The sequence below is a fragment of the Eretmochelys imbricata genome, chromosome 6, assembly GCF_965152235.1.
Source record: "Eretmochelys imbricata isolate rEreImb1 chromosome 6, rEreImb1.hap1, whole genome shotgun sequence".
In the NCBI taxonomy this organism is placed as follows: domain Eukaryota; kingdom Metazoa; phylum Chordata; order Testudines; family Cheloniidae; genus Eretmochelys; species Eretmochelys imbricata.
In genome coordinates this window covers 16,518,687-16,543,444 of record NC_135577.1, presented here as the reverse complement: position 1 = coordinate 16,543,444, position 24,758 = coordinate 16,518,687, and the positions used below count along the sequence as shown (strand labels likewise).

Here is a 24,758-nt window from a genome sequence, read left to right as displayed (position 1 = left end):
AGACCCTACTGCTTCCAGCGCCAGTCAAGGTGACCAGATGTCCCCATTTTATAGGGACAGTCCTGATATTTGGGGCTTTTTGTTATATAGGCAACAATTACCCCCACCCCATCCTGATTTTTCACATTTGCCATCTGGTCACCCTAACCGGTATTGTCTTATTGTCTCCTGCCTACTGCTTAGATTGTCACCTCTTTAGGGTGGCAGCCATCTCTGTTCTGTGTTTCTGAAGCGCCTAGCTCAGCAGGGCCCTGATCCATGACTGGGGAACGACTAAACACCACAGAAAGAAAAGGAGGACTTGTGGCACCTTAGAGACTAACCAATTTATTTGAGCATAAGCTTTCATGAGCTACAGCTCACTTCATCGGATGCATACTGTGGAAAGTGTAGAAGATCTTTTTATACACACAAAGCATGAAAAAATGGGTGTTTACCACTATAAAAGGTTTTCTCTCCCCCCACCCCACTCTCCTGCTGGTAATAGCTTATCTAAAGTGATCACTCTCCTTACAATGTGTATGATAATCAAGGTGGGCCATTTCCAGCACAAATCCAGGGTTTAACAAGAACGTCTGGGGGGGAGAGGGGTAGGAAAAAACAAGGGGAAATAGGTTACCTTGCATAATGACTTAGCCACTCCCAGTCTCTATTCAAGCCTAAGTTAATTGTATCCAATTTGCAAATGAATTCCAATTCAACAGTCTCTCGCTGGAGTCTGGTTTTGAAGTTTTTTTGTTGTAATATCGCAACTTTCATGTCTCTAATCGTGTAACCAGAGAGATTGAAGTGTTCTCCGACTGGTTTATGAATGTTATAATTCTTGACATCTGATTTGTGTCCATTTATTCTTTTACGTAGAGACTGTCCAGTTTGACCAATGTACATGGCAGAGGGGTCCATTGTCTACAGCCAAGCTCTGCAATACAACCGCATTTGCTCCAACCCCTCAGACAGAGACAAACACCTACAAGATCTCTATCAAGCATTCTTACAACTACAATACCCACCTGCAGAAGTGAAGAAACAGATTGATAGAGCCAGAAGAGTTCCCAGAAGTCACCTACTACAGGACAGGCCTAACAAAGAAAATAACAGAACGCCACTAGCCGTCACCTTCAGCCCCCAACTAAAACCCCTCCAACGCATTATTAAGGATCTACAACCTATCCTGAAGGATGACCCAACACTCTCACAAATCTTGGGAGACAGGCCAGTCCTTGCCTACAGACAGCCCCCCAACCTGAAGCAAATACTCACCAGCAACCACATACCACACAACAGAACCACTAACCCAGGAACCTATCCTTGCAACAAAGCCCGTTGCCAACTGTGCCCACATATCTATTCAGGGGACACCATCACAGGGCCTAATAACATCAACCACACTATCAGAGGCTCGTTCACCTGCACATCCACCAATGTGATATATGCCATCATGTGCCAGCAATGCCCCTCTGCCATGTACATTGGTCAAACTGGACATCCTCTACGTAAAAGAATAAATGGACACAAATCAGATGTCAAGAATTATAACATGCGTGTGTCCTGGCCATTGGACTCCTGCCTCCAGTATGGGAATTAGCTGCAATGTGGGCTAGAACAGAACAGTGTTTGGGGGCGGGGGACACATAGGATAGACCAGGGCCTGGGGTAAGGAGGGTGCACCCAAAACATGCACACACAAGGAGGTTTCTGGAAAATGAAGCCAATTTATTGTCTCATAATTTACAAAAATACACAGGTACAAAAGGAGGGTCTACCACCAGGACAGGCCTAACGCTGAGCGGCTAGGACAGGCTGAGTCCTGGCATCTCATCCCACCAGATATGCAAAGCGGAGGCCAAATGGAGCCAATACCGACAGGATCCCATTGGTCAGGCGGCGAGTGAGCTGTGCGTAGGGCTGGAGGAAGGATTGTTCTGGATGAAGAGGAGCCACGCTGCAGTTACAGGACAGGAGTCCTCAGCCAAACCTGGTTGGCACTTCGGATCTCTCCTCAGAGAGGCTGCAGCTGGGTCCAGAGAGAAAGGGGCAGGAGTAGCTCGCTGATCTGGAAGAGGGGAGTGGAATGAGGTATCGGAGATGAGGGAGAGCCTGAGCGGGCAACCAGGAAAGCAGCAGGTGCGAGGATGACACGTCTCTTGATGGGCCCTCTCCAGCCTGTTTAGTTCGTGGGATGGAGCGCGAGACCAGGCTTGAGAGACACTGGCTTCTCAGACAGCCGATAGAGAGCGCAGGTGGAACGGCGGGCACCATGCCAGCCAGCTGGGAGCAGCCACGGACCGGCCATAGCTCTGGGTCCTGGAGGAAGCCATCAGCTGCGGACCTGAGCAAACTCCTTGCGCAGCCATAGGGAGTCCTGGTAGAAGCGGGGGTCACCCAGGTGCAAGGCCGTCCTCTTGTAGAAGTAGCAGTACAGCACGGCCGCTGGGGACAGCGAGAGGAAGGTGAGACAATACAGCCGGCTGGGGAATGTCCTCTCCCCCACCCCATCCTCCATCTGCTGGATCACCCCAGTGTGCCCTGGGGACCTCCAGGACAGATAGAGCCTCACTGAGATCCAGCCCCCATGGGAAGGGGTTGGTACGGCTCATGGGAACGTAGAGCTGCCATTCCCTAACAAACCCACCCCAAGTCCAGCCTGGAGAGACTGCAGGGAAGGCAGATGGGGTCAGCCCACTTCCAGCTCTGGTAGCTCTGTTTTGGGGCTGTTGTCTGTGTTTGTGTGTTGGGGTCCATGATGGAGCTTGGCTCTTACCCAGCCGCTGGAACACAAAGAGGGCCTGCAGCCCGTCCGTCCACACAAAGTGGGTGGCGTTTTTCCAGCGCAGGTTCTGAAGGAAAGAGAGGCACAAGGGACATCAGGGGCAGGAAATGGCCACGCAAGCACCTGCCCGGCCCACCACAGAGCTCAGACGCTGGGTCCCTTAACTCACTTCCTTGCTCCTCTCTTCTCCGGGCTGCTCCATTCAGTCACCTCCTCCTGTCACTTACTCCAGACCCCCAGTGAGAAGCAGCTCTCTATCTCCCCAGGGTTAGAGGACTCCCCCTAGTGGCTGAGCCCCTCAGCAGAGGGAGAAATGCATCATCACTGTACTGATCCACTTTCCAAAGCAACCCTTTCCCAACAAGAACCATCCCCCACTCTGAGCCTGTCTCTGGGGCCCAGCTGTCTAGAGATCTCCCTCCTCTTTCCTATGAGCGGGGGTGTGAGTGCCAGGGAGCAACTCAGGGAGCACACAAAGGTTAATCAGATCAGCGGATTTATACAGAACACCAAGACCTAGTCGAGCTTCCCAACACAGATCCCAGAAAATCCTCTTAAATTCCACTGCCCAGCTATGGCCCATGGGCAGCACCAGCCAGGAGAAGCTGCCAGGCAGACGCCCTCCCAGTTACTTGCATTGGCACCTCAGAGGGATAGGGTCTGGCGGTCTGAGCACAGGACTGGGAGTCAGGACATCTGGGTTGGGTTCCCAGCTCAGCTGCTCACTAACTTGGTGGCTTTGGGCAAGTCACCTAGGCACCTATATACTTCTGAGGAGCTGGGCCTAACTCCCACTGATTTCAATGGGAGTTAGGCACCTAAATACCTTTGAGGATTTGACCCTTAGCCCCTCTCTGTGCCTGGGTGTCACCCTCTGTGCAGGGAGGCAGGGGGGAGATGATGCTTGTGCCTCTCTGTTTCATGGGGGGGGGCAGGGCAGAGGGGGACCACGGTGGCTGCTGTGCTGCATTCATGGCAGCAAAGGCAGCTGGTATCTGGCTGGCAGTGCCTCACCATGATGCCCTGCTCCATCGGGTTACGCGCATCAGTGGTTCTTAATACTGACATTCTGCAGCCCCAAATGGTCAAATACAATACAAGTGGCTAGTTTATTATCCAGTGGCTTTGGGCCAGGTACTAGACCCATCCAGCTGGTCACCGCAGCGCTCACCCCAGCATCTCAGAGCCAAGCAGCAGCCCCAGCAGAGAAATGGGATTTGTGGGGCTAGCCCTTTAAGAGACTGGGAATGTCACAGCAGGTGAGATCAAAGGTGTGGGGGGGGTGGGGTGGGGGTTCAGTGCCTAAGAAAGAGGGCAGAAAAGAGTTAACGGGAGTGGTAAGGGGGGATGGTGGGTGTCCTGAGGATGCGGGGAGAGCAACCCTCCCTACCCTTCTCCGAGGAGGGCAGGGTACAAGCAGAGCTGCCAGCAGCTGTGCTCGCTCCAACCCAATCTGGGACGGACACTCGCAGCCTGTGGCTCCTGCGACCAGCTGCACCCCTGAGCGCTGGCTCCTGGTGGGGATTTATCCCATGTAATGCCTTGCATGGACATTGGCACTGCTCACCCAAGGATTAGCCTTGTTGGTGGGGAAGCCATTCCAGCAAGACTCTAAAGCAGGCTTCGGAGCTTTCCAGGGCAAGTACTGACCAGGCCAGGCATCCCTGAAAATGCAACTCCCTATGGCTCCCGCACAGGATCCAACCCAGGATGCACTTGTTCATCTGTTAGACCCTGATCAGAACCGGTGAGACCAGGAGCTGCTACTCAGGTGGGAGCTGAAAAGGGAAGGAGGGGGATTTCAAAGGGAAAGGCTCTTGCTGTACTGCCCTTTCATGGGTACCACAGTTGAGGACACAGGTCAGTTTCCACCCTAGCTCCAGCAGTCCCCTGCCAGACAGTGTTCTCTGGGGCTTGGCTTCTGCTGAGCAGTTTTAGATGGAGCAAAATCCTTTTGGGAGGAAGTGATGGGATATCAACAGACTGACCAATGGCCTGAGCTGTGCCAGGAGAAGGTGGGCTACCCCACTAGATGGATCTGTGTCGCCACTCCACCACCCCTTAAGGAGTGAACACCTCTGATTTCCCCACTATGAGTATTGTGATCACTCCCAAGACAGCTCCTGAGGGCAGAACTGATGCCTCCGCCATCCTCTGGCCCCAGCCGCCAAGGGAGGAGTTGGAGTCAAATGTATTTTTGAACCCCAAACTATCCCCGCTCCAAATAAACTCTCACTATGGAGTTGCCTCCCCCGGCCACGTTTCCCACCATGGCATCAAGAGAGCATAAGGCCCAGGACACCAGCACCTGCCGATGGCCATGAAACAGGCTGCTGTGTGAGGCCCCGATCCTGCTCTTGGCAGTGGGGACTCTGCTTGAAGTGGTTGGGAGGGGTGCTCGCAGACCCAAGTCAGTCAGGTCCCCGAAGAGCCGTAGCTGACTATGCTGCCTAGTGGGAGAAGCATCTCCCCAAATCTGGCAGATGGGGTGGGCTTCTGCCCGGCCCCATGGCCGATATCCAAGAAGAGAGGGGGAGGCTGGGGAGGCACACGTGACCCCAAAGAAAGGAGCTGAGCTGGGGAAGAACAATGCTTTCTGTCACAAGCTGGGAGGAAGGGGCTGGGGAAGGTCTGCACGGAGCCCAGCTGAGCTCCCTCCAAGGGAGAGGAGAGGAAGTGGGGCTTCTGTCCCTCCTCCCCCTCCACTCCAGGCCCAATCCCCCTGCTTCAAACATGGGTGAATCCCACAATCAGGGAGGGGTCGGGTGTAAGGGTGCTTTGCGGCAGCTCCCGGTACCTCACTCCTCCTTAGAGTGCCCCACTCTCTCCAGCGATGCACTGCTGCCTCTTTGGGAGACAGAAACATTCCACAGAGCAGCAATCCTCCCTCTCTGGAGCTGCAAGGCGAGAGGGGCCCTGAGTGAAGCTCTGACCTCTCCAGGCTCTTCCCTCAGGATAAGCTGCTCTCCAGAAGGAGGCCAAGACAACACACCACTTACAGAGTGTGGCAGGACTGGCTTGGTGTGCGAGGGGATTTTGGCCCTCTCTAAACCTTCATGCCAAAGGGGGGCTAGCAGAGCAGATGGGCTGGAGTCTAGCTGGGGCAGGACATCAGGCCAGTGGTGGTTCTGAGACTACAAGAATGGGTATCATACCAGATGCACCAGGGTCCCAGGTGCTCCGGAAGAGGGTGAGCTACCCATCTAGACAGATGTGTACAGCTGTTCCTATGCCCCCTGAGACTCCAGAGCCCAGCCCTGCCTTACCATGACCCAGACATGGAAGGCGATGCTCAGAACCAGGTAAGCCACTGACAGGACAATGGTCCCTTTAAACTTGTGGAAGAGGAGGTTGACCAGGCCGGCTTGGAAGACGAAGGTGTTGAAAAACATGAGGAAGATGATGATGATGTTGAAGAGGATGGCAATATCCTGGATGCTGCGGGGAGATAGATGCCATGAGCACACAGCACTTCCAGAGACCACAGCCCTCCCTGGGGCCATGTGCTGGACACAGTGGTCAACACAAGCCATGCCCTCTGCCCCAGGGGGTGTCCCAGCTGTCCTGGCCTACACAGCAAAACACAAAGCCTGTGCTGGAACAACACCGTGCACCAGGCCCCTGGGAGGAGAGGCAGCCAGCTCTGGGTGGTTCCTCCAGCCGAAGCAGCCCCTCCTAGTGCAGTAATTTGCTGCTTTGATAATTGATCTGGGCAGACACAGATGTTCCTCCCCAGATCTTTATGTAACAGACACTTGGCTTAGTGCCAAGAACACAGGCTGTCTCTGGGAATGGAGCCACTGTCCACAGACCAGACTCTCCCTGCAGCTATGCCCTACTTCCCCCCTGGCAGCTAGTAACTGATGCTTCAGAGGAAGGCAGTCAGGTACTGCTGCACTGCAGGGGAAAGAGGACAAAACCTTCTCCAAGTCCTCCCCCTGCACTCCATTGCCTCAGTTTGTCCTCTCTTCCCCCTTCTCCCCATTTACTTGACCACAGTGGTGGCGAGCCAGAAGAGAACCCAGGGCTCCTGACTCCCAGTCCCCTGCTCTAACCACTAGCCCGCACTCCCTCCCACAACTGAGAAGTGAACCCAGCTCTCCCAGTTCCAACCGCTAGTCCCTGCCGCCTCACATGAAGAGCACGAGCTGGATGACGGGGGCCGTGCGGAGCAGCTCCGAGAAGGAGTTGACGAAGAGGTCATAGACGAGCAGCAGGAACTGCAGGGAGAGCACCAGGCTGTAGTTACTAGTCCGGAGCATCTTCCTTTCCCAGGGCTGCGGGCCCTCAGCGCGTGCATTCCAGAGAACAGAGCCAGCTCATCCTCAGGGCCAGAGGGGCTTAGGCTCCCCTCCTGCACCACAGCCTCTCCCTACAGCTGAGCTCTGGAGTCTGGAAGAGAAAGTCAGAAGGGGTCTATCTCCAGCAGGGCCTGTGGCAAATGCCTACCTGGCCTAGGAGTGAAGCTGCAGCTCAACCAAGAGCCCAGCTTGGCCAGGGGTTTCCCACAAACTGCTTCACATGCCCCCAACCAGTGGGCCCAAATCCATGGCACCTTCTCAGTTTCAGCTACCCAGCACCAAGCTCCGGGCTAGAGAGCAAAGATGTTTACAAAAGGACACCCTTAAGAGTCATTGCAGTAACCTTGGACTCCCTTCACCCAGAAGTCAGGTGCTCTCCTACCTAGAGGCTGCAGGCATACCAGGGACAGGATCTCAGGGGCTCCATGCAGAGCCATGCCCTAACCAGGGTGCTCTCTACCCTGTGGGTCATAGTCAGAGAGCTCAAGAGCTCTTGTTCTGTCTGATCAGGTTACTTGAGGGTTATGGCAGAGAATGCATTTGGAGGGGGGTGGAGAGGACATGACCCTGGAGGAAGAATGAGAGGAGACAGAATCTTGGTGGGTTACAGATGCCCATAAGGGAGGAGGATCATAAATACATTTGGGGTTGGGACCCAGCGGGGGCACAGCCACAGTGGTAGTGGTGTGAAGGGACACAGGGTTGAGCAGAGAGCGATGGGGTGATCTCGTTTAGGGCAACTCACGCACAGCCTGAGACTGCAGCAGAGGGATCCTTCCTGGAGATTCGGGATCACCCCAGAGCAGGGAGGAGGAGACAAGGAATAGGAGCTGGGGCAGGTTGCCACACCAGGGATGAGGTTTTACCCACCCGTGGGGAGGGGATATGGGTCTGGCCATAGAAGAAAAGAGGAAATGCACTTCAGAGCCAGCCCCCGCACCCCCTTCTCTGATTGCAACAACGTGGGGGGGGGGGTAACAAATTGGGTCACCCCCAGTGGGAGGGGCTACAATACTAAGTGATCACACATAGGTGGGGGCAGGAAGATCAGGGCGAACCCCTGCCAACATTTACGGGGGATGGGGGGGCGATTCTGGGACATCGCAATTGAATCCCTCTTAATTCAGCGCCTCCGGGGATTCGGGACCCAGGAGCTTTCTGACGCCTCCACTCCTAGGGCCCCCTCCCGGGGTTCCGCCCAGGGAACCCCCCGGTCACCGGCCCCCGAGCCAGGGACCCCCGGTTGCACAACCAGGGGGCAACGGCCCAAGCGCGCCCCCTGCAGTTCCCCTGGGCGCAGCTACCTTCCCCCCGCCGGCGCGGGCCGGCCCCCGCACGCACCTCGGGCCGCCATCTTCCATCCCCATGGAGACCGCACAGCCATTGGCGACCGGTCCGGCCGGCGGAACCGGAAGCGCTCAGAGAGAAGCCGGGGCACCTCCGGATCCCAATAGGATCATAGAGTGGCGCTGAGTTCTTCCCTTCTGCCCGTCTCTGTGAGCCGCGGCGGCTGCTGGACGGCGAAGACTCCATTTCCCATAGTGCCGCGGGGAGGGCGCGACCCGGAAGTGCCTGCGCGCGGGGCGGGCCCGCAGGGCGGACGGCGAGCGGACTCCGCTGTTCCTCATAGAGAGCCGTAAGGGGTCCGCGGACCCTTGGAACTACCGCTCCCAGCGTGCACCGCGCCAGGCCGGACGACAGGTGCGAGCTGGACGGGGGTGGGGTGGACGCCGGGGAGGGGTCAGCGGACCAGTCCAAAAGGGGCAAAGGGGGTGGGGGGCTGCTGAGGGGCAGCAGATGACTTCGTGACCCCTCCCCCTGCGCAGTGTCATGGCCCCAGCAGCACTCCCTTGGCACGGGCCCCAGTTCCCCAGCCGGGCCTGGCTTTGACCCATGGGGTGGAGGCCAGGGCCAGATTAGCATTTTGCGGGCCCCCACAGGGGCAATGGAGCATGGCGCGGCGAGGCCGGTCCCCAGGGCGAGGGGCCAGCCAGGCGCATGGCATGGCAGGGGCGGCCCCGCTCCGCCCAGCCCAGTGCGAGGCCACTATTTACAAACCGGCTGTTGCCAGACGCACAGTGGCCCTGTGGTGCCAGCATGCCCCATCCCCTCGGGGGCAGGCCCATGCCATGCCAAAGAGCCCCCCCCCCCGCCCAACACCCCATAGTGTGTGCTCAGCACCCATCGGTAGCCCTGCTGATCAGATCCTCCCCCTGGTCCACCGAGCCTCCCGCCCACCGCTGATCAGGTATCCTGCAGCGGGCAGGAGGCACTGGGTGGGAGCAGGGGCAGGAAGAGGTGGGGGGCAGGCCCTTGGGGGAAAGGGTGGAGTGGGGGTGGGGGTGGGACAGAGCTGGGGTCAAGCACCCAGGGGGAGATCAGAAATTCAGCACTTCTGCAACACCCCGCCCCCAACTCCCTACGGCCAGAGCCTCCCCAAGACCCCCCCACAAGTGCAGAACACCCTGCACAACCCTGCAGGCTGAGAGGAGCGAGTGGTGGGTGGGGGGCAGCCAGCAACAGAGCAGGCTGGGGCCCCTTCTGAGCATGGGCCAGGCTCCTTGGCGCTATTGTAAACCAAGCACTAGTGGAGCTACAGGGGCTGGCCTGGCTGCAGGAAACCCCGGCTCACTGGCGCCCCAGTTTTCAGTGTGTTGGCCTCAGGCCTGCCCCCAGGAGACTGTGCGGATCCTAGGGACCTGGCAGGCTAAAGGGGTTGCTCACAAGGGGCAAGTTACAGGCTGGGGGACAGGCACCCCCCAAATCGCCAGTGCCTTGCCCTGAATCCTGCCCTGTTCAATGGTGCCAGCTCACCACTTTATTGAGAGTCTCATGATTCTTAGTGTTCACTTGTAAGGCCTCAGCTGCTGGAGATTGCACAAGAATCAGCCCTTTTGAGTTAAGTAAGTTTCTAGCCATCGTGGTTGCAAAGAAAATCTTGAAATCGTGACGCTGCATGCACCCAAAGACTCATACAGCACGAGGCAAATACAGTGAGCCTCGCATTCATTCACTTCATTTCTTGACCCCGTTTCCATTTACACAGAGCCAGAGGTGCCCATGATTCTTTGCCACTCCTTTGGGTCCATGACTTGGGTTCGTAGATCTAGGACTTGGAGTTCCAGCCCTTTTCTCAAACTTCTCTTGACTGACTCTGTTGTATCGTTGGTCTTCCATGGCCATTCTTGCTGTCCTCTTCCTCCTGTGCTTTCTTCACTGGTCCTTCTCCCATTCTTATCACACGCCCAACCCATCTCAAAAGTGCTCTGGTGCTCTCCTGCCTGTCTATCATTGAGAGTCCCAAGTTCAACTTCCCCCTAACTTCTTCCCGTTGTGCTCTGTCTACTCTCTGCTTGCCTGCCATTCTCCTCAGTATAGTATTTTCTGCTACCTGTATGTTTTTTTTCTCTTCCATCTCCGTAAGACCTATTGTTTCCAAACTGTAGAGCAGGCAGGGACAAATGCAGGCAGCATACACTTTTCCTTTCAGCTCGTTTGTTAATTGCCAGTCCCACAGTACTCCTGCCACTTTTTTCACTGCCGCCCACGCACATTGGTTTCTCCCCCTTCCCCCCCCCCTCTCCAGTGGTACTAAGTGTATTTCTCAAGTACACAAATTCTTCTGATTCAGCTTCTCTCCTGAAACTTCTGTCAACAGCTCTTCTTCAGCCTTGCCTTCTTGCACAACTTCAGTTATCTTTATGTTTACCTTCAAACAGAGGCCCAGTCTATGATATTTACTAATCCCTCTTTGCTGTCAACCAAAAGGGCCAGGTCACCAGCATACGTTAGCTTTCTCTCTCTCTCCACGGACTTGGATCTCCTACTAATTAACTCCATAACTAGGATGAAGAGAGGTGGACTCAGCATACCGCCTTGTCTTAATCTGATTGTCACCTCAAAATTCTCAAATTGCATGTATTGTTTTCACCTTCACTGTTGACCCTTGATACAGCTCCTCAATCATCACTTCTTGAACACCCCTGCCCATCTATCTCAATACTGCAAATGCTTTCTCAAGATCAATAAATGCTACATAGCAGTTATGCCCTCCATTTATCATTCTTCTAAACTTCTGTCTCATTGCAAATATTGTGTCTATTGACTCCTTCCCTTCCTAAAGCCATGTTGCTCCTCTCCTATATTCTTCTCCATCTTGCACCTCATCCTTGCCTTCAAAATTCTCTCCAGGACTTTGAGGCTGATTTAACAAGGTGATGCTGTAATAGCTGTTCAGATCAATCATTTGCATCAGGCTTACCTTTCCAGAGAGGCACAGTCAACGCTGTTCTTCCGCCATCTGGTATCCTAGCTTGATCCCAGCAAACTCTGAGTAATCTATGATGCCACTTTACTCCAGTATCTCCAGCTACCTTGATCATACCAACAGTTATCTCATCCTCTCCAAATGCCTTAACATTCTTCATCCTATTCAGTGCTGCTTCTGCCTCTTCTACAGCGACCGATACCTTTGGAGGCTTTCCCAAAATTATCACTTGCACTTGCAACTCTCTTCTCATTTAACAGCCTTAGAAATATTTTTTCCATAGCTCCTACCACCTGTTTGGGGTTAGGCACCACACAGTACCTGTCCTTCACATATGAAGATTTCTTAATTTCTTGTGCGTTAGTGTTCCTCTTTTTTTGCCAACCCAAAAACCGATTTCCTGCCATCATCTTCCTGCAGTTTTCTGTTTAATTCCTCTTCAGCCTCCATTCTTGCCTTAGTAACTGCCTTTGTAGCCTTCTTTGGCCAGTTTGTGTGCATTTTTTGATGGTCTCATTATCATGACCTGCTCCCTTAAGCTCTTTTGAGTCATTCATTCTTTTTTGTTTCTTTTGCACTTCAGATTTTTCCCACTAGCTTGTTCTCCCGAAATGTATTTTTTAAAAAAAGGCCTTATGATTTTTTTAAGCCAGTCTCATGATTTTTCAGGACTGGACCTGTAACTTTTGGATGCTTGGAGTTGGTGCTATTGTGTCAGACTGGGCATGGGATTGGGCTTTCTGTCCTTTGAAATCCTCCCAGCATCTCTGGAGCATCCTCTCCCAAAGGGTTTGGGTTGGAATTGCACCATCTGGGGGATGGGGGGACAGCAGGGGTCCTGCCGATTCTCCCTCAGGCTTTGTGGGTTTAGCAGGGGGCTGGGAACCAGCAGGTCCTGGGTGCTGTTCCCAGCACTGCCTTGCTGCATGGGTGTAACAGGCAATATGTTTGTACAGTACCTTCCCTCCAGCTCTCTCAAAGTGCTTTATGCATCCCAGCCCTCCCTGGGCAACAGGCAAGCATCATGATCCCCGTTTTTCTGGTGTGGAAGCTGAGGCTGAGGGGCTACAGAGTGAGTCAGGGGCAGAGGCGTCGGTGCAAATGATCATGAGTCTACATTTATGCATGATTAAAACCAATTGGTCCTTGCCGAGAGGTACTTGCTGTTTTGTCCGCTTGCTTAGCAATCTCATCTAACCTCTCAATGCACAAACACATTGAGATCCTGACTAGGAAATGGTGCTCTTCACATACATGCTGAAGACCATTATTGCAGAAGCTCCAATCTGAATCCGGTGTCCTATTGTGCTGGGCGCTGGATGCAAGTAAGAGGGCATAAAACTTGTGCTAAAGAGCTTTCAACTCCTATACCTCTTTCCTGACCTCCAGCCATTTTAACTGCTGACCATCCAGCCAGCAGGATTCCTGTGGCTGCATACATTAAACCCTGTATCACCACATGGTTAGGCCATGTGTGCTCATCTGCATAAACCACAGTGGATGGGACTGAAGGTCCCTGCATTTGCAGACATGTGAGAGGAATGACACTAGACTGGGCTACACAAAGTGAAGCCCCGGGCCTTTCAGATTTTGCAGCCACCCACTCCCAGAGATCATTGGGAGGCTGTAGTGTTTACTGCTGGTAATCTCACCCACGAGCAGCTCTTTTCCTCCCTTGAGGTGGCTGGGTGTATTTTTGGTGGAGGATGTAGATCTCTAAGCAAATGAGGTGCCACCCACCAGTTCTTGCGAACTTGCTAGTGTGCACTTAGTCACAGGGTTAGCGTAACCCTGTGTGAAGAGTCTGTCCCATTGCAGAGAGACAAGTCCCATCGCAGCACAAGGCCAGACTGGGAGTGCTGTAGGGTAGGGCAGTGTTACAAGTTACTCTGTTCCACATGGGGGTACGAGGGAGAGATATAATGGCCTACGTGTGACCCTAAGAACCCTTCAGCACCACTTAGCACGGGGTTACAAGAATATCCTGATGCGTATATTCTGTTTCACCAAAGAATATTGTGTGAGGTCTTAAAGGAAAGCTGGGATCATGCTGGTCATTCATAGCATTGTATGTACATTTCACAGACTGCTTTTTACATAGCGTGTATATTGAAAATGTTTCTGAAGTGTCAAGGCAGAAGTGACAAACAGGTGTTTGGCAATGTCCTAGCTATTTGGTCCCAGGATATGAGAGACAAGGTGCGCAAGGTAATATCTGTTATTAGCAGGGGTGAAAGTAACACTCAACACTTACCGGTATGGGGCCGGGCCTCGGGCAGAAGGGGCGGGGCTGGGGGTCAGCATCCCCCAGCCAACCCATCTGCGCTGCCTGGCCTGCGCTGCCCGGGGCTCCAGCAGCAATTTAAAGGACTGCTGTGGCAGTGGCAGAAGTATCTAGAGCCCCGGGCCCTTTTAAGTCGCTGGCCCCGGGGCAGCTGCTCCTTTTGCCCCCCACGTTGGTGGCCCCGGGGGGGCAAAAGGGGTAATGATGTTAAAGTGCTGCTGCGGCAAAGGACCCTGCTTAAAGTGTTGCCACAGCAGCGCTTTGACATCGGCTGGTATGAGCCGGTACCAGCAGTCACTTTTTACCAGTACGCCATCCCGGCCTGTACCGGCTTACTTTCACCCCTGTTTATAAGATTAATTTCTGTTGGCGAAAGAGACAAGCTTTCGAGCTGTACCGAGCTCTTCTTCAGGTCTGGGTTTTCTGTTGGATGCAGGATGTCGAGTCACCTGTCTGCTGACGTCTAAATCAACAGTGTAAGCTGACAGTGGAAACCCACAGTCAAAGTCAACAGGGGGATGCGACAACAACAGGATAGCAAAACATAGGACAATAAGCCCCTGAGGTTATTCTGACTTGGGGTACAAACAGTGAACTCTGGGGGAAGGCAAGGAAGACACCCCTTTGTCCTGCACTTAGAAAGTAATTGGGCAGTGTGGTTACTTTCACGAAAATGGGATCACAGCCTTGCCTGAAACTCTGCGAAGGATGTTTGAGTGAGATAAAACGTCTTTAGATGGAAGGTTAGCTTGCTCAGTTTAGTCTCTAGGAATCGTGTTATAATTTTATTTTGTATGTAACCCTTTTGTTTCCATCATCCTTACTCACAATCTCTTGAATCTTGACCCTCTGGTAGTTTATCATCCTTATTTCCACTATAAATATATCTCAATGCTGTGGTATTAGACCAGGAGCTGATCAAGGGACCCGAGGACTGGGGTGCACCGATTGTTAACCTGCAAGACAAAGTGAGGGCTGGCCTAGCCCAGTGGAGATGGTTTGGGTGGCTAACAGGCTGGCGGTGTCAGGGAGCTGTCACCCTGTTAAGCACAAGCGAGGCTCCTTCTGACTGGCGGCTGGAGGTGACTCAGTCCTAGGCGCACCAAGAACTCTACCCAGTGTTCCACAGGAAGTCAGACTAGATCAGGGGTTCTCAAACTGGGAGTCGGGACCCCTCAGGGGAGTTGCAAGGTTATTACATGGGGGGTTGCGAGCTGTCAGCCTCCACCCCAAACCCCACTTTGCCTCCTGCATTTATAATGGTGTTTAATATATTTTAAAGTGTTTTTAATTTATAAGGGGGTCACACTCGGATGCTTGCTATGTAAAGGGGTCACCAGTGCAAAAGTTTGAGAACCACTGGACTAAATGATCTAATAATCCCTTCTGGCTTTAAAGACTCAATCTCCAGTGCACGGGGACAGGGCAGGAAAAGTATAGTGGGGTACTGTCAGGAATGGGGTACAGAGCTGGGAGGGGCCTTGTGACTGGAACAGCAGGGGGTGCTGAGGGGCAGGATTGAGCATTGGCTGAGCTAGGCAGGGGGATCAGCCCCACTCCCATGTATGCTGTCCCTCCCCTGGCCCACCCCACAGTGAGCTTTCCACTGTTGGTCTCAGGTGCCTTTAGCTCTGTGCTCTCCCCCCTCCCAGCGGCTGTGCAGTGCTAATCTGAAAGCAGAAGTTGGGAGGGTCTCATGACCTGCTGCCTCCCCACAGGAAGTGCCAAACACAGGTGCAGCCGCTGGGGTGGCAGGCCGGGGGCTCGGTGACTGTGACGAGGGCCCTTCTTTTCTCTCTGGGCGCTGGGGGAGTGGGTGGTGTTTTGGAGCATCTGAAACCCCTGGGCTGGATGTAGCTCCCTCTCTGTGGCTGATCAGGTTGTGTTTTCCACCTGGGAAGGCTGCTGGGCACTGCTCGTGCTTCCGGTGCCAGCCGGGTCCCGGCGATCTGGCCAGCCCACGGTCTGTGGATACTCGTGGCAACTGGTGGGAGCGCCTTCGGTGCTGTGGGGGCTGGGTCCATGTCAGGCTGGTGGCTGGTGCATGGGCACAGCATCCCCAAAGCCCAGCTCCTGGCTGTTGGGTTTGACTGGCTCAGCACAGGTCCTCAGTCTGTGAGTGCTGCAGGGCAGGGACTCCTCGGGGTGGAGGGGGGAGAACAGAGCTCTTCTCTACTTGAGAACCTGGGATCCCTGCTGTCCTCCAGGGGAAGGGGAGTGAAGGCTGCAGGATAGGCAGAGGCCTCTCTTGCCCTCTGAGCTCTGGCTGCAGGGGTCTTGATCATCTCTGTCTCTGGGGACTTTCCCTGCTGGCTCCCAACCAGCAGGATCCGTTCTGGTTGGGCTCAGGGCAGTCGGCTGCTCCTCCCCACCCACCTGTAGCTTGTTACTTAAGGCTGCACTTAAAGCAGCTGTTGATCCAGCTTGATTAACTCTGGGGCTCCGCCCGCTCCTGGTTCTATAACCAGCCTTCTGAGACACGAGGGCACTGGCTGACAGCAGCTGGCAGAGGCTGGTGGAGGTGAGGGAGGGCAGATGAGGAGCAGCAGCCGGAGCCAGGTGGAGGTCAGGGAAGGAGGGAAGGAGGGAAGGATGGCTGGTGGGTGGGCGGGCGGGCAAGGGGTTGCTGGAGAGCGAAGGAGGGAAAGTGGGTGGTGGAGCCCAGTGGAGAGGCAGCTGGAGCCCGGTGGAGGGGGAGGGATGGACGGAGGGGAGGGCGAGGGGCGGCCAGAGCCCGGCAGAGGGCGAGGGGCGGACGGAACCCAGCAAAGGGAGGGGCGGATGGAGCCGGGCGGATGGAGCCTGGCGGAGGAAGAGGAGGGTGGGCAGGTGAGGGGTGGACGGAGCCCAGCGGAAGGGAGGGAGGGAGGGAGGGAGGGAGGGGGAGAGGCAGCAGAGCCTAGTGGGCTGTGCAGGGTCTGGTGTGGGGGGCAGCGATTTGCTCGGCCTGCGGCGGGGCACAGGCTGGGCAGTACAATCAGCTGGTGTGGTATTTTCCCCATCAGGTGCAGTCCCTGCTGCTGGAGTGATGCCCACCTTCCAGTTCTTGCCCTTCGCGGCCCTGCTGGGCACCCTGGGGTTCCTGTGTGTGGTGTTCACAGGGTTCTGGTCCCACCATTGGCGCGGAGGCTTCGCCTGGGATGGCTCCGCCAAGATGTTTAACTGGCACCCGGTCTTCATGGTGACGGGCATGCTGGTGCTGTATGGGGCGGGTAAGTGGGTGCTGTCCCTGGGTGGCGTGTCGGGGGCTGGGACGTGGATACAGGAGTTGCTCTGAGTGTGCCAGTCTCTCTCCCCTGCAGCAGTGCTGGTGTACCGGGTGCCCAGCTCCTGGGAGGGCAGGAAGCTCCCGTGGAAGCTGCTGCACGCGGCGCTGACCCTGACAGCCTTTGTCCTGGTCGTGCTGGGGCTCGTCGCCGTCTTCAGGTTTCACAATGCCACGGGCACCCCCAACATGTACTCGCTGCACAGCTGGCTGGGGCTGACGGCTGTGCTGTTCTTCTCTTGCCAGGTGGGTGCCCAGCCTCCCCCTCTGATGCCCAGCTCTGCCCCCGCTCTCCCTCTTGCTGTTGGCTGCCTGTGCCGTGGCTTGATCCGCTGTGCCCCGAACTCTTCCTTGTTCCCCCATCCTAGTGGCTCATGGGGTTCGCTGCCTTCCTGTTACCCTGGTCCCCGGCCTGGCTGCGGATCATCTACAAGCCCATTCATGTCTTCTTTGGCTCCACCATCCTCGTGCTGGCCATGGCAGCATCCATCTCCGGCATCAACGAGAAGCTCTTCTTCAGTCTGTGAGTGCCAGAGCTGGTGTGAGGTGTGTGGGTCTCCATTCGGCCTAGAGCTTCCTCCATCACTCCTAAGAGCTGGGCCAGACCAGGGTCCTTCTTGCCCAGTGTCTTGTTTCTGACAGTGGCCCATACCAGAGCTTCGGGGGAGTGCACAGAACAGGGCAGTAACCCACCCGTCTTCCATTCTTGGCTTACGTTAGTCTGGGGTAACCCCAAGCATGGGTAGGGTCACTTCCTCCCACCACACATACCCGCTGTGTGACTGAGAGATGCCAGCAAGCGGCTGAATGGTGACAGCCCCAGAAGGGAAGATCTAAGGGTTGGGCAGGCTTGGTGCAGAGAGGACTACTACGGGGAGACTTGGGAAGCATCCCCAGCTTTAGGTAGCTGTTCGAGACCTTGGGAGCTGCTGTTACGGGCAGGAGTGGGTGGTGAAGATGACTGGGCAAGGTGCCCAGGGAAGGGGCTAGAACTTCCTGCTTTGGAGATGGGTTGAGGCATGGCTGGATCTCACAGGATCCAATGGTTGCTCCAGGATGTGGGAGAGATCCCTCCCCAACCATCTGAGGGGGGTGCTGGCAGGGTTTCCCCACCCAGAGGCTCTCCAGGGGGAGCTGGGATTGTAAGGGGCAAGGCTGCTTGCACTGGTGCTGGCTCCAAATGAAGGCGGTGGCTCCATCTCTTCCCTTTCAGGACGAACAAGACGGTTCCCTACGCCAGACTCCCCCCTGAGGCCTGGTTTGCCAATTTTCTGGGGATGCTGATCTTGGTCTTTGGGTTGCTGGTGCTGTGGGCTCTCGCCACGCCGGCCTGGAAGCGCCCAGAGTCAGAGTTGCTGGAGGCCCAACAGGTACCGAGTCCACGTTGCTGGTGGCCCAGGACATGGGCTGTGTGGATGAGTAGCAGCATGGGCAGGAGGGGTTGCCGTGGGATTGGGGATCAGGGAGGAGTTGGGCATGTGGGGTGTTGCAGTAAGGCTAGGTTTAGGGCGGATGTGGGAGGAAAAGAGTGGGTGCAACATTTCCTCTAATTTTTTACATCCGGAATTAACTTTATGTGCACCAATATGGAGGTGATGTGTGGTGGGGGTGGGGCTGAGGGGTTTGGAGTCAGGGGAGGGGTGGTAGGGGAAGGCTGGGAGATGAGATTGGAAACATGGGCAAGAAATAACGAGTCAACTCGCCGGTGATCTGCCTGGGAAGACGCCTGCTAATGTGACAAGAGCCAGGAAACCGGCGGCTCAGCCAGGGGCAGAGATCAGACAGGAATGTCCAGTGCAGGATGGTGGCACTGAAGGCCAGTGTGGTTCTGGAGCCATCCTGGTGGTGCAGCAAGATGGGGGTGGGCTGTGGTGCTGAGAGTGACTCAGTTCTGGGCGAGGGGGGTGCCTTACTCACGGCCTCTTTCTCCGCAGCCCCTGCTCCATTAGGACAAGTGAAGCAGCCGCCCGGAAGAGGAGCTGCTGCCCAGACTCTCCGGCGAGAAGGGCAGCTCGGTGCTCCTGCTGTTGGCACTAAGCTGTCTCTGGAGCCTGGCCAGCGCGGAACGGAGGGGAGGAGGCACTCTCCGTGCTCCCTCTCCACCCGGCTGCTCTCGTCACTCCCCTGCCTTCTGCTCTGGGTTCCTGCACGTGCTGCTGCTTCCTGGGATTCACCAGGCAGCCCTGGCCCCTCTTGCCATTGTGTTGCTGTGCCTTAGGGGCCCTGGCTGACGCGCCGGCCTAGATCAAGTGGCCTGAACTAAAATAAAAGCCTGCTTCGTGGTGCTTGCCCTGGCACCGCCTCCCTCCTGCAGAGCCGGGTTGTGTGTAAGCAGCCTGTGTTGGCCGCTCAGCTGTAGCAGCGTGCATGTGCCCGGGGCATTAATGTGCCAAGCTCCAGCCAGCTTCCGTTTCCCAATGCCTGCCTAGCTCTGCCACCCACTTCTGCTCTCTGGTGCTGTGCCCTGCAAGTCTGGGAGAGCCTCTGCTAGAGCTCAGAGCATTTGCTCTCCATGAGGTTTGCTTCCAGCCCTGGTCATACTCCCACTCCCTCTCCCTTCCTGGGGAGCTGTTGTCCCAGCTCTTTGAGTGGAGGAAGCAGTTACATTTCCTCCTGCCAGGAGAGGGCTTCAGAGCAGGAAGCTGTTGTCCGTGCATTGCTGTGAGGTTCGGGTGGGCCAGGGAATCTGGCTGCAGTGCCCCTGACTGCCCTGGGGATGCTAAGGTGGGAGGAGCTGTCCGGGACCATGCTGTTCACTCCTCTGCCCCTCCTTTGCTCAGGATCCACAGATAAACTCTGTACTGAGCTTCTCTGACTAGTAGAACAGCCCAGGCTCAGAATCCACTCACCTGCAGCTCTCCGTTTGGATCTAGGCTGTATTGCCGTCTGTGGGGCTGTAGCACAGCTCCGCCGTGCATGGTCCTACACCCAGGCTGCCTTTCCTACCTCACCTGGGGTGTCTGGCTCTGGCCTCAGTAGCACTGAGCTACCCCAGAAAGAATTTCTAAGTGCTTGGGCCTGGAGGCTCTCTAATGCCTGGCCCATTCACAGTCTTCATGGCTGGACTCTCCCAGGTCCCAGCTCAGCATGGGCAGGCACCACGAGCTGTATCTCCTCCCAGTGCCTAGATGCTACCATTGGCATGGTGTGATTTGGGAGCTGCACAATGGACACTCACTGCTCTGTTGCCTGACCCAGCCAGCACTTATGACAATGGACTCGTAGCTTGTGCATCCTTTGGTGGCATCTGCCACTAGCTGCTCAGAAGCTTTGAGACAAGATACTGTCCATTCTGGGCACTGAATCTGTCAGGGGTGCTGAGGGGTCCCCACGAAGCAGATACTTCACTCTGGTTTAAGGATTCATGTACAGGATTAGGGCTAAATTGTTCACCAGGTCTAGAGCCAGGTATTAATCCCTCCCATCCCCACATGGTGTAACAGGTAGGGACATTGTGGGGAGGGTTCAGTGCCCAAGAGAAGGCAGACAGGGAGTATGGATGACTCAATGGGGAATATTTCCCCATGACTGATTGCAGGGGAGTGGGACAGGTGGCCCTTCCTGTCCTCTATGGCTATGAGTTCTTCTCGGGGCATGTGCTCTTGTGGTAAATTGGGAGTGAGCCCACGTGGCTCAAGCTGAGATTGTAGGAAGATACTAGAGGCTTCACTAGAAGTGTTTCCAGAGAGAGGTAATTAAATGTATTTGTTGTATGTGAGAAGCTGCCTTCCCAGCCCAGGGGGTTTGATAGCATTCACACAGAGGCTCAGTACACCTTTCTGGAGAGGTGGAATGCAGCTACAGCTGGTTGGAATTTGAGTTTTCTGTCCCCAGGGAAATTCTCAGACTTCCAAATCTCTGGTTTTGTCCTGAGCTGGGATGCTAAATTGGTGGCGGGACCCTGTGTGACACACAGCACAGTGAGGATTTCAGTTTGACTGTCTCAACACCTTTTGTTTCAATGGGGCAATGCTTCAATTTGGCTTGTTACCTAGAATAGTGAAACGTCTGACAGGGATGATTTCTCCCAGATGTCCAGCTAACTCCAGGCATTCCCCAAAATGCTTTGAATTTTTTCCATCAGAAAGAGCTGATTGACATGGTTTGTGGAAAATGTCCAACCAGCTCTGTAGACAACCTTGAAAAAATCTGGTGGCCCTGGGCAGAAGGGGAAAAAAGGAGGCCAAAGCAGACAGTGGGAGCAATTGGAGCAGCTATTCCTGTACCCAGGAGAGGCAGAGTGCACGGGAATGAACTAGAGTGACCGTTGCAAAGCTAGGTCATGGGATGTAGCCTGGACATCTACCTAACTCCAGGGAGGGGAGCTGGCTGCTGGGTCCTTGCTAATAGAGTTCATAACTTAAAGCTCCAAGCTGGGACGTGTATTTCCAGCCTGCTGTGTGTGTGTGTGTGTGTCTCTCTCATAAGCTTGGCTGAAGTGTGTGGCTTCTCCAGGGCTTTGTCTCCTATCTCTAGCATTAGCCATATTAATAGGTGGGGTACTTCTGATGTCTTGCTGGGAACCTGAATAGGCTATTCTGAAATGTTGAGGCCTTGGTGGCGGTACTATCCTTTGTTTAATAAATGGTATCCTTTTGGAATTGGAGTCAAGGGGGTGTCTACTCGAGGGAGAGGTGGAAACAGCCTCCTAAAAACCAGCTGTTGCTCAATTTGCTTAGTGCTGGGAGTAACCAGCTGGAGTGCAGCAAAGGCAAGAGGGAGGTTGGCCTTTCAGGTACATTTCCCCCAGCGAGCTCGAGCAGTCTAGGAGCAAGGACACCCTTACTGATCCGGCTCATCAGAGCGAGGCAGGACAAAGAGCCTAGCGGTGCAGGCTGCCAGGGTAAAGATACCCCTTTTAGCCATTCAACTCCATAAACTGGCTGGTGCCGCCAGCAGGGTGCTCTGATCTGTTGGCTTGATGAATTAGCCCTTTGCCTCAAATGCCCTGCGCTCGTCTGCAAACTTTGTTCCAGGAGAGAGGAAGGGTGGGTGTGTGTATTGCAGCCCTGCCCAGAGCTGGATTTCCTTGTTGCTTTAATTCCAGCTCATTGGTTGTTCACTTTCCCCTGTGCTAGTTACCTGGGCTCATGTCTCAAACCCCCTCCCACCCCCAGCAATGCTGCCATGTCATGGCTTAGCTGGAGCTATGAATTGTGCCAGCAGCCAGAAGAACTGCTTCTGGCAGGTAAAAGCTAGTCTCCCTTCTGTGCTGACCTAGGAAAAGGATAATCTCCCTGCCGCTCCTAGGTCCCTTTCAGCCTAGTTCTGGACTCTGGTCAGCTCCAACCCTTCCCCCAGCTGGTGCAGTGTTTGCCTGTGGCATCATCCAGCTGGTCCCTCCATGTGCTGGGCCCTCGCTGGTCCCTCCATGTGCTGGGCCCTTGCTGGTCCATGGTCCAAGAAGCAGCCCTTGCCTGGTTGGATTCACAACAATGCACACCACACACTGGCAGCACTTCGCCCTGTTTCATGATCCCCTAGCAGCCTGCAAGCCTTGCCTGCTGGGTGGGTGTGTAGGTGGGGTGGAGGGGAGATAGCGCTTCTGGAGGATTGCCCCATGCCAAGGGCTATGTGGCCTGTGCAGCTGGGCTGATGCCAGCTCCTGCTCTCCCAGGGCACATTGGCTGAGCAGGTTTCTCCCGTGGCAGGTTTCACAGTGGTACATTGGGCTGGAATAACCAGCTCAAGATCTGGGGAATGAGACCTATGCCTGGCCTCAGTACTTCTTCCCCCTTGCCGTTGATTCACGTGACAGAGATAGGGAAGTCCCCTGCTCCAGGCCCTCTATCTCAGGGGGCTGGCCCCTTAAATGAAGGTCCAATATCCCTGAAGACTAAACAGGTGCAGCCTGCTGAGGGATGGAGCAACACCTGCTCAGGACTATATCTAGGGAGGATAAGGGCCCCTCTGCACAAAGCTAGGCCCTGCAGGGCGGGAATAAACAGTACCAAGCTGTGGGGAGCAGTGTGATCCCTTCAGCAGGGTAAGGCTAGGGAGGGCAGAGGCATGGAGTTAAAGTAACCATAAGCCTGAAGAGAGGGCAGGTGGTAACTATTTTTGAGGAGGTGCAAAGCCTGAAACACATGGTGTAACAGGCTGGGGCTGAGGAATAAACAAAACCCCAGCAAAAGAGCTGTTAGGAAGCATAAAATGTTTGCACAGTAGCCATGAAGGGTCGACAGGGAGTGGAGTCAGATTCATAGATTAAGTCAGAAGGGACCATTATGATCATCTAGTCTGACCTCCTGCACAACACATGTCATGGTGGGGAGCAATGAGCTCCCCAGTCACCTACCCCTGCCAGGGCAAGACTGACCCTGTGTGCTCCTCTGCAGGGACTGCACTCAGCTAGTGTAGGGAGTTGGCCTCCACAGCCCACTGGATCTCCCTACAAAGCTGAGACACGGCCTCATTCTGCTCTTTCATCCCAGTGCTTCCCACTCGCAGCCCCTGCCCCCTCCTCTCTACCCAGCCCCAGGATATGCAGAGACCCCCCACATACCTTGCCCCCCTCCATATCCCTCCCCAGACCTGCTGAGTTGCTGTCCTGAGAATTCATAGCCCTGACATGCCAGGGGAACTCCCGCACGGCCCAGGCAGTGCTGAACAAATACACAGGGGAGCCTGGCTCTCTGCCCGACAGGAAGGGGGAATTGAAGAGTGGGGCAGGGTCCCCACCCCAGGAGCAGTCTGAAGGCACAGAGAGAGGAGACCCCTGCTAGGAGGAGGTGGAGAACACACAAAGATCCCTCCTCAGTACTACCTCACCCAAAAGCTGCAGGGGGAGAGCAGGAAGAGCTCAAGCCCGTTCACCATCAGGTGGCAGAAGCCTGTGCTGTGCTTACAGTGAAGTAGCCGTTACAGCTGCTGGAGCATATGCATGTGGCCCCAGCAACCCTTAGCCAAGCTCAGACAGATGTAAATCTTTCCATGTGCCACCCCCTTCCTCCCATCTGTCACCAGCTTCCTGGTAACAAGGGGCCCTGTGCGCCCTAGGCAGGGTCTTGCCACAGCTCAGCTATGGCTCTCTGTGCCACGGTAGGGGAGGCAGATGAGCACAGCCCCACACCAATGGCTTTCCTGTGCTCCACTGGAAACTCTGCTGCTCAGTTCAGTGGTTGCCCTGTCCCCTCTTGCTGTAGCACAGGGCCCTGGTAATTGGGCACTGTCATAACCATACAGCTAAGGGTAGCATAGAATTCCTCCTTACCTGTAAGGGGTTAAGAAGCTCAAATAACCTGGTTGGCACCTGACCAAAAGGACCAATGGGGAAAGAAGATTCTTTCAAAGGGGGCGGGGTGGGGGAGGCTTTGTTTGTGTGTTCCCTGGGGAAGCAGAGCAGCATCAGGTCAGAAAACTCCTTCTCCTAAAATGAGTCTCAATATTGCAAAAAGAGTAAGTAAATAAGGCAAGGCTCGTTAGGTTATCTTTTGTTTTTAGCTTGTGAATTTTCCCTGTGCTAAGAGGGAGGTTTATCCTTGGTTTTTTTTGTAATTTTAAAGTTTTGCCTAGAGGGCAATCCTCTGTGTTTGAATCTGATTACCCTGTAAAGTTACCTTCCATCTTGATTTTACAGAGGTGCTTCTTTTACTTTTTTTTCCTTATAATAAAGTTCTGTTTATTAAGACTCTGGTTTACCTATTTGGTTGGTAGATTATTCTCAAGCCTGCCCAGGAAAGGGGGTGAAGGGGCTTGGGAGGATATTTTAGGGAAACAGGAATTCCAAGTGGTCCTTTTCCTGAATCTTTGTCTAACTCACTTGGTGGTGGCAGCAGTACCCATCCAAGGACAAGGAAGGATTTGTGCCTTGGGGAAGTTTTTAACCTAAGCTGTAGAAATAAGCTCAGGGGGTCTTTCAGAGTGGTGAG

At 54.8% G+C, this 24,758-nt stretch overlaps 3 protein-coding genes across 11 annotated transcripts in view; 1 reads left to right on the top strand and 2 right to left on the bottom strand.

The window, feature by feature from the left end:
• Positions 1-1,692: 1,692 nt before the first annotated feature.
• Positions 1,693-8,569, bottom strand: TMEM138 (transmembrane protein 138). Of its 2 annotated transcripts, none has more exons than XM_077820895.1 (5): positions 8,413-8,569; positions 6,905-7,162; positions 6,037-6,208; positions 2,762-2,837; positions 1,693-2,430 (listed from the first exon to the last, which is right to left on the bottom strand). In XM_077820895.1, the coding sequence occupies exons 2-5, from the start codon at positions 7,030-7,032 to the stop codon at positions 2,318-2,320; spliced, it is 489 nt and encodes a 162-aa protein (XP_077677021.1). In that variant the 5' UTR covers positions 7,033-7,162; positions 8,413-8,569; the 3' UTR covers positions 1,693-2,317. The 2 variants fall into 2 exon arrangements, with proteins under 2 accessions (XP_077677021.1, XP_077677022.1); XM_077820896.1 differs by lacking the exon at positions 8,413-8,569 and adding an exon at positions 7,821-7,955.
• Positions 8,570-8,657: 88 nt separating this feature from the next.
• CYB561A3 (cytochrome b561 family member A3) lies at positions 8,658-24,531 on the top strand. 7 transcript variants are annotated; one of them, XM_077820886.1, is made up of 6 exons: positions 8,658-8,772; positions 16,628-16,834; positions 16,925-17,133; positions 17,256-17,410; positions 18,101-18,257; positions 18,822-24,531. In XM_077820886.1, the coding sequence occupies exons 2-6, from the start codon at positions 16,651-16,653 to the stop codon at positions 18,834-18,836; spliced, it is 720 nt and encodes a 239-aa protein (XP_077677012.1). In that variant the 5' UTR covers positions 8,658-8,772; positions 16,628-16,650; the 3' UTR covers positions 18,837-24,531. The 7 variants fall into 7 exon arrangements, with proteins under 7 accessions (XP_077677012.1, XP_077677019.1, XP_077677016.1 ...); XM_077820893.1 differs by lacking the exon at positions 8,658-8,772 and adding an exon at positions 9,298-9,319; XM_077820890.1 differs by lacking the exon at positions 8,658-8,772 and adding an exon at positions 15,429-15,501.
• TKFC (triokinase and FMN cyclase) overlaps positions 14,405-24,758 on the bottom strand; it is a 22,959-nt gene continuing 12,605 nt past the window's right edge. Inside the window, exon 19 of one of the 2 annotated variants that reach the window (XM_077820884.1) lies at positions 14,405-14,602. In XM_077820884.1, coding sequence (XP_077677010.1) covers positions 14,525-14,602 — 78 coding nt within the window. In that variant the 3' untranslated portion in view covers positions 14,405-14,524. The remainder of the gene's footprint in view (positions 14,603-24,758) is intronic. The other variant, XM_077820885.1, reaches the window with a different exon arrangement.

Coding starts and splice junctions, on each gene's coding strand:
- TMEM138 (XM_077820895.1), bottom strand. CDS start 7,032: ATGCTCCGGACTAGTAACTACAGCCTGGTGCTCTCCCTGCAGTTCCTG. Junction 2,838..6,036: donor CCTTCCATGTCTGGGTCATG/GTAAGGCAGGGC, acceptor TCTTTCCTTCAG/AACCTGCGCTGGAAAAACGC. Junction 2,431..2,761: donor CTTTGTGTTCCAGCGGCTGG/GTAAGAGCCAAG, acceptor CGCTGTCCCCAG/CGGCCGTGCTGTACTGCTAC.
- CYB561A3 (XM_077820886.1), top strand. CDS start 16,651: ATGCCCACCTTCCAGTTCTTGCCCTTCGCGGCCCTGCTGGGCACCCTG. Junction 16,835..16,924: donor GCTGGTGCTGTATGGGGCGG/GTAAGTGGGTGC, acceptor TCTCCCCTGCAG/CAGTGCTGGTGTACCGGGTG. Junction 17,411..18,100: donor GAGAAGCTCTTCTTCAGTCT/GTGAGTGCCAGA, acceptor CTTCCCTTTCAG/GACGAACAAGACGGTTCCCT.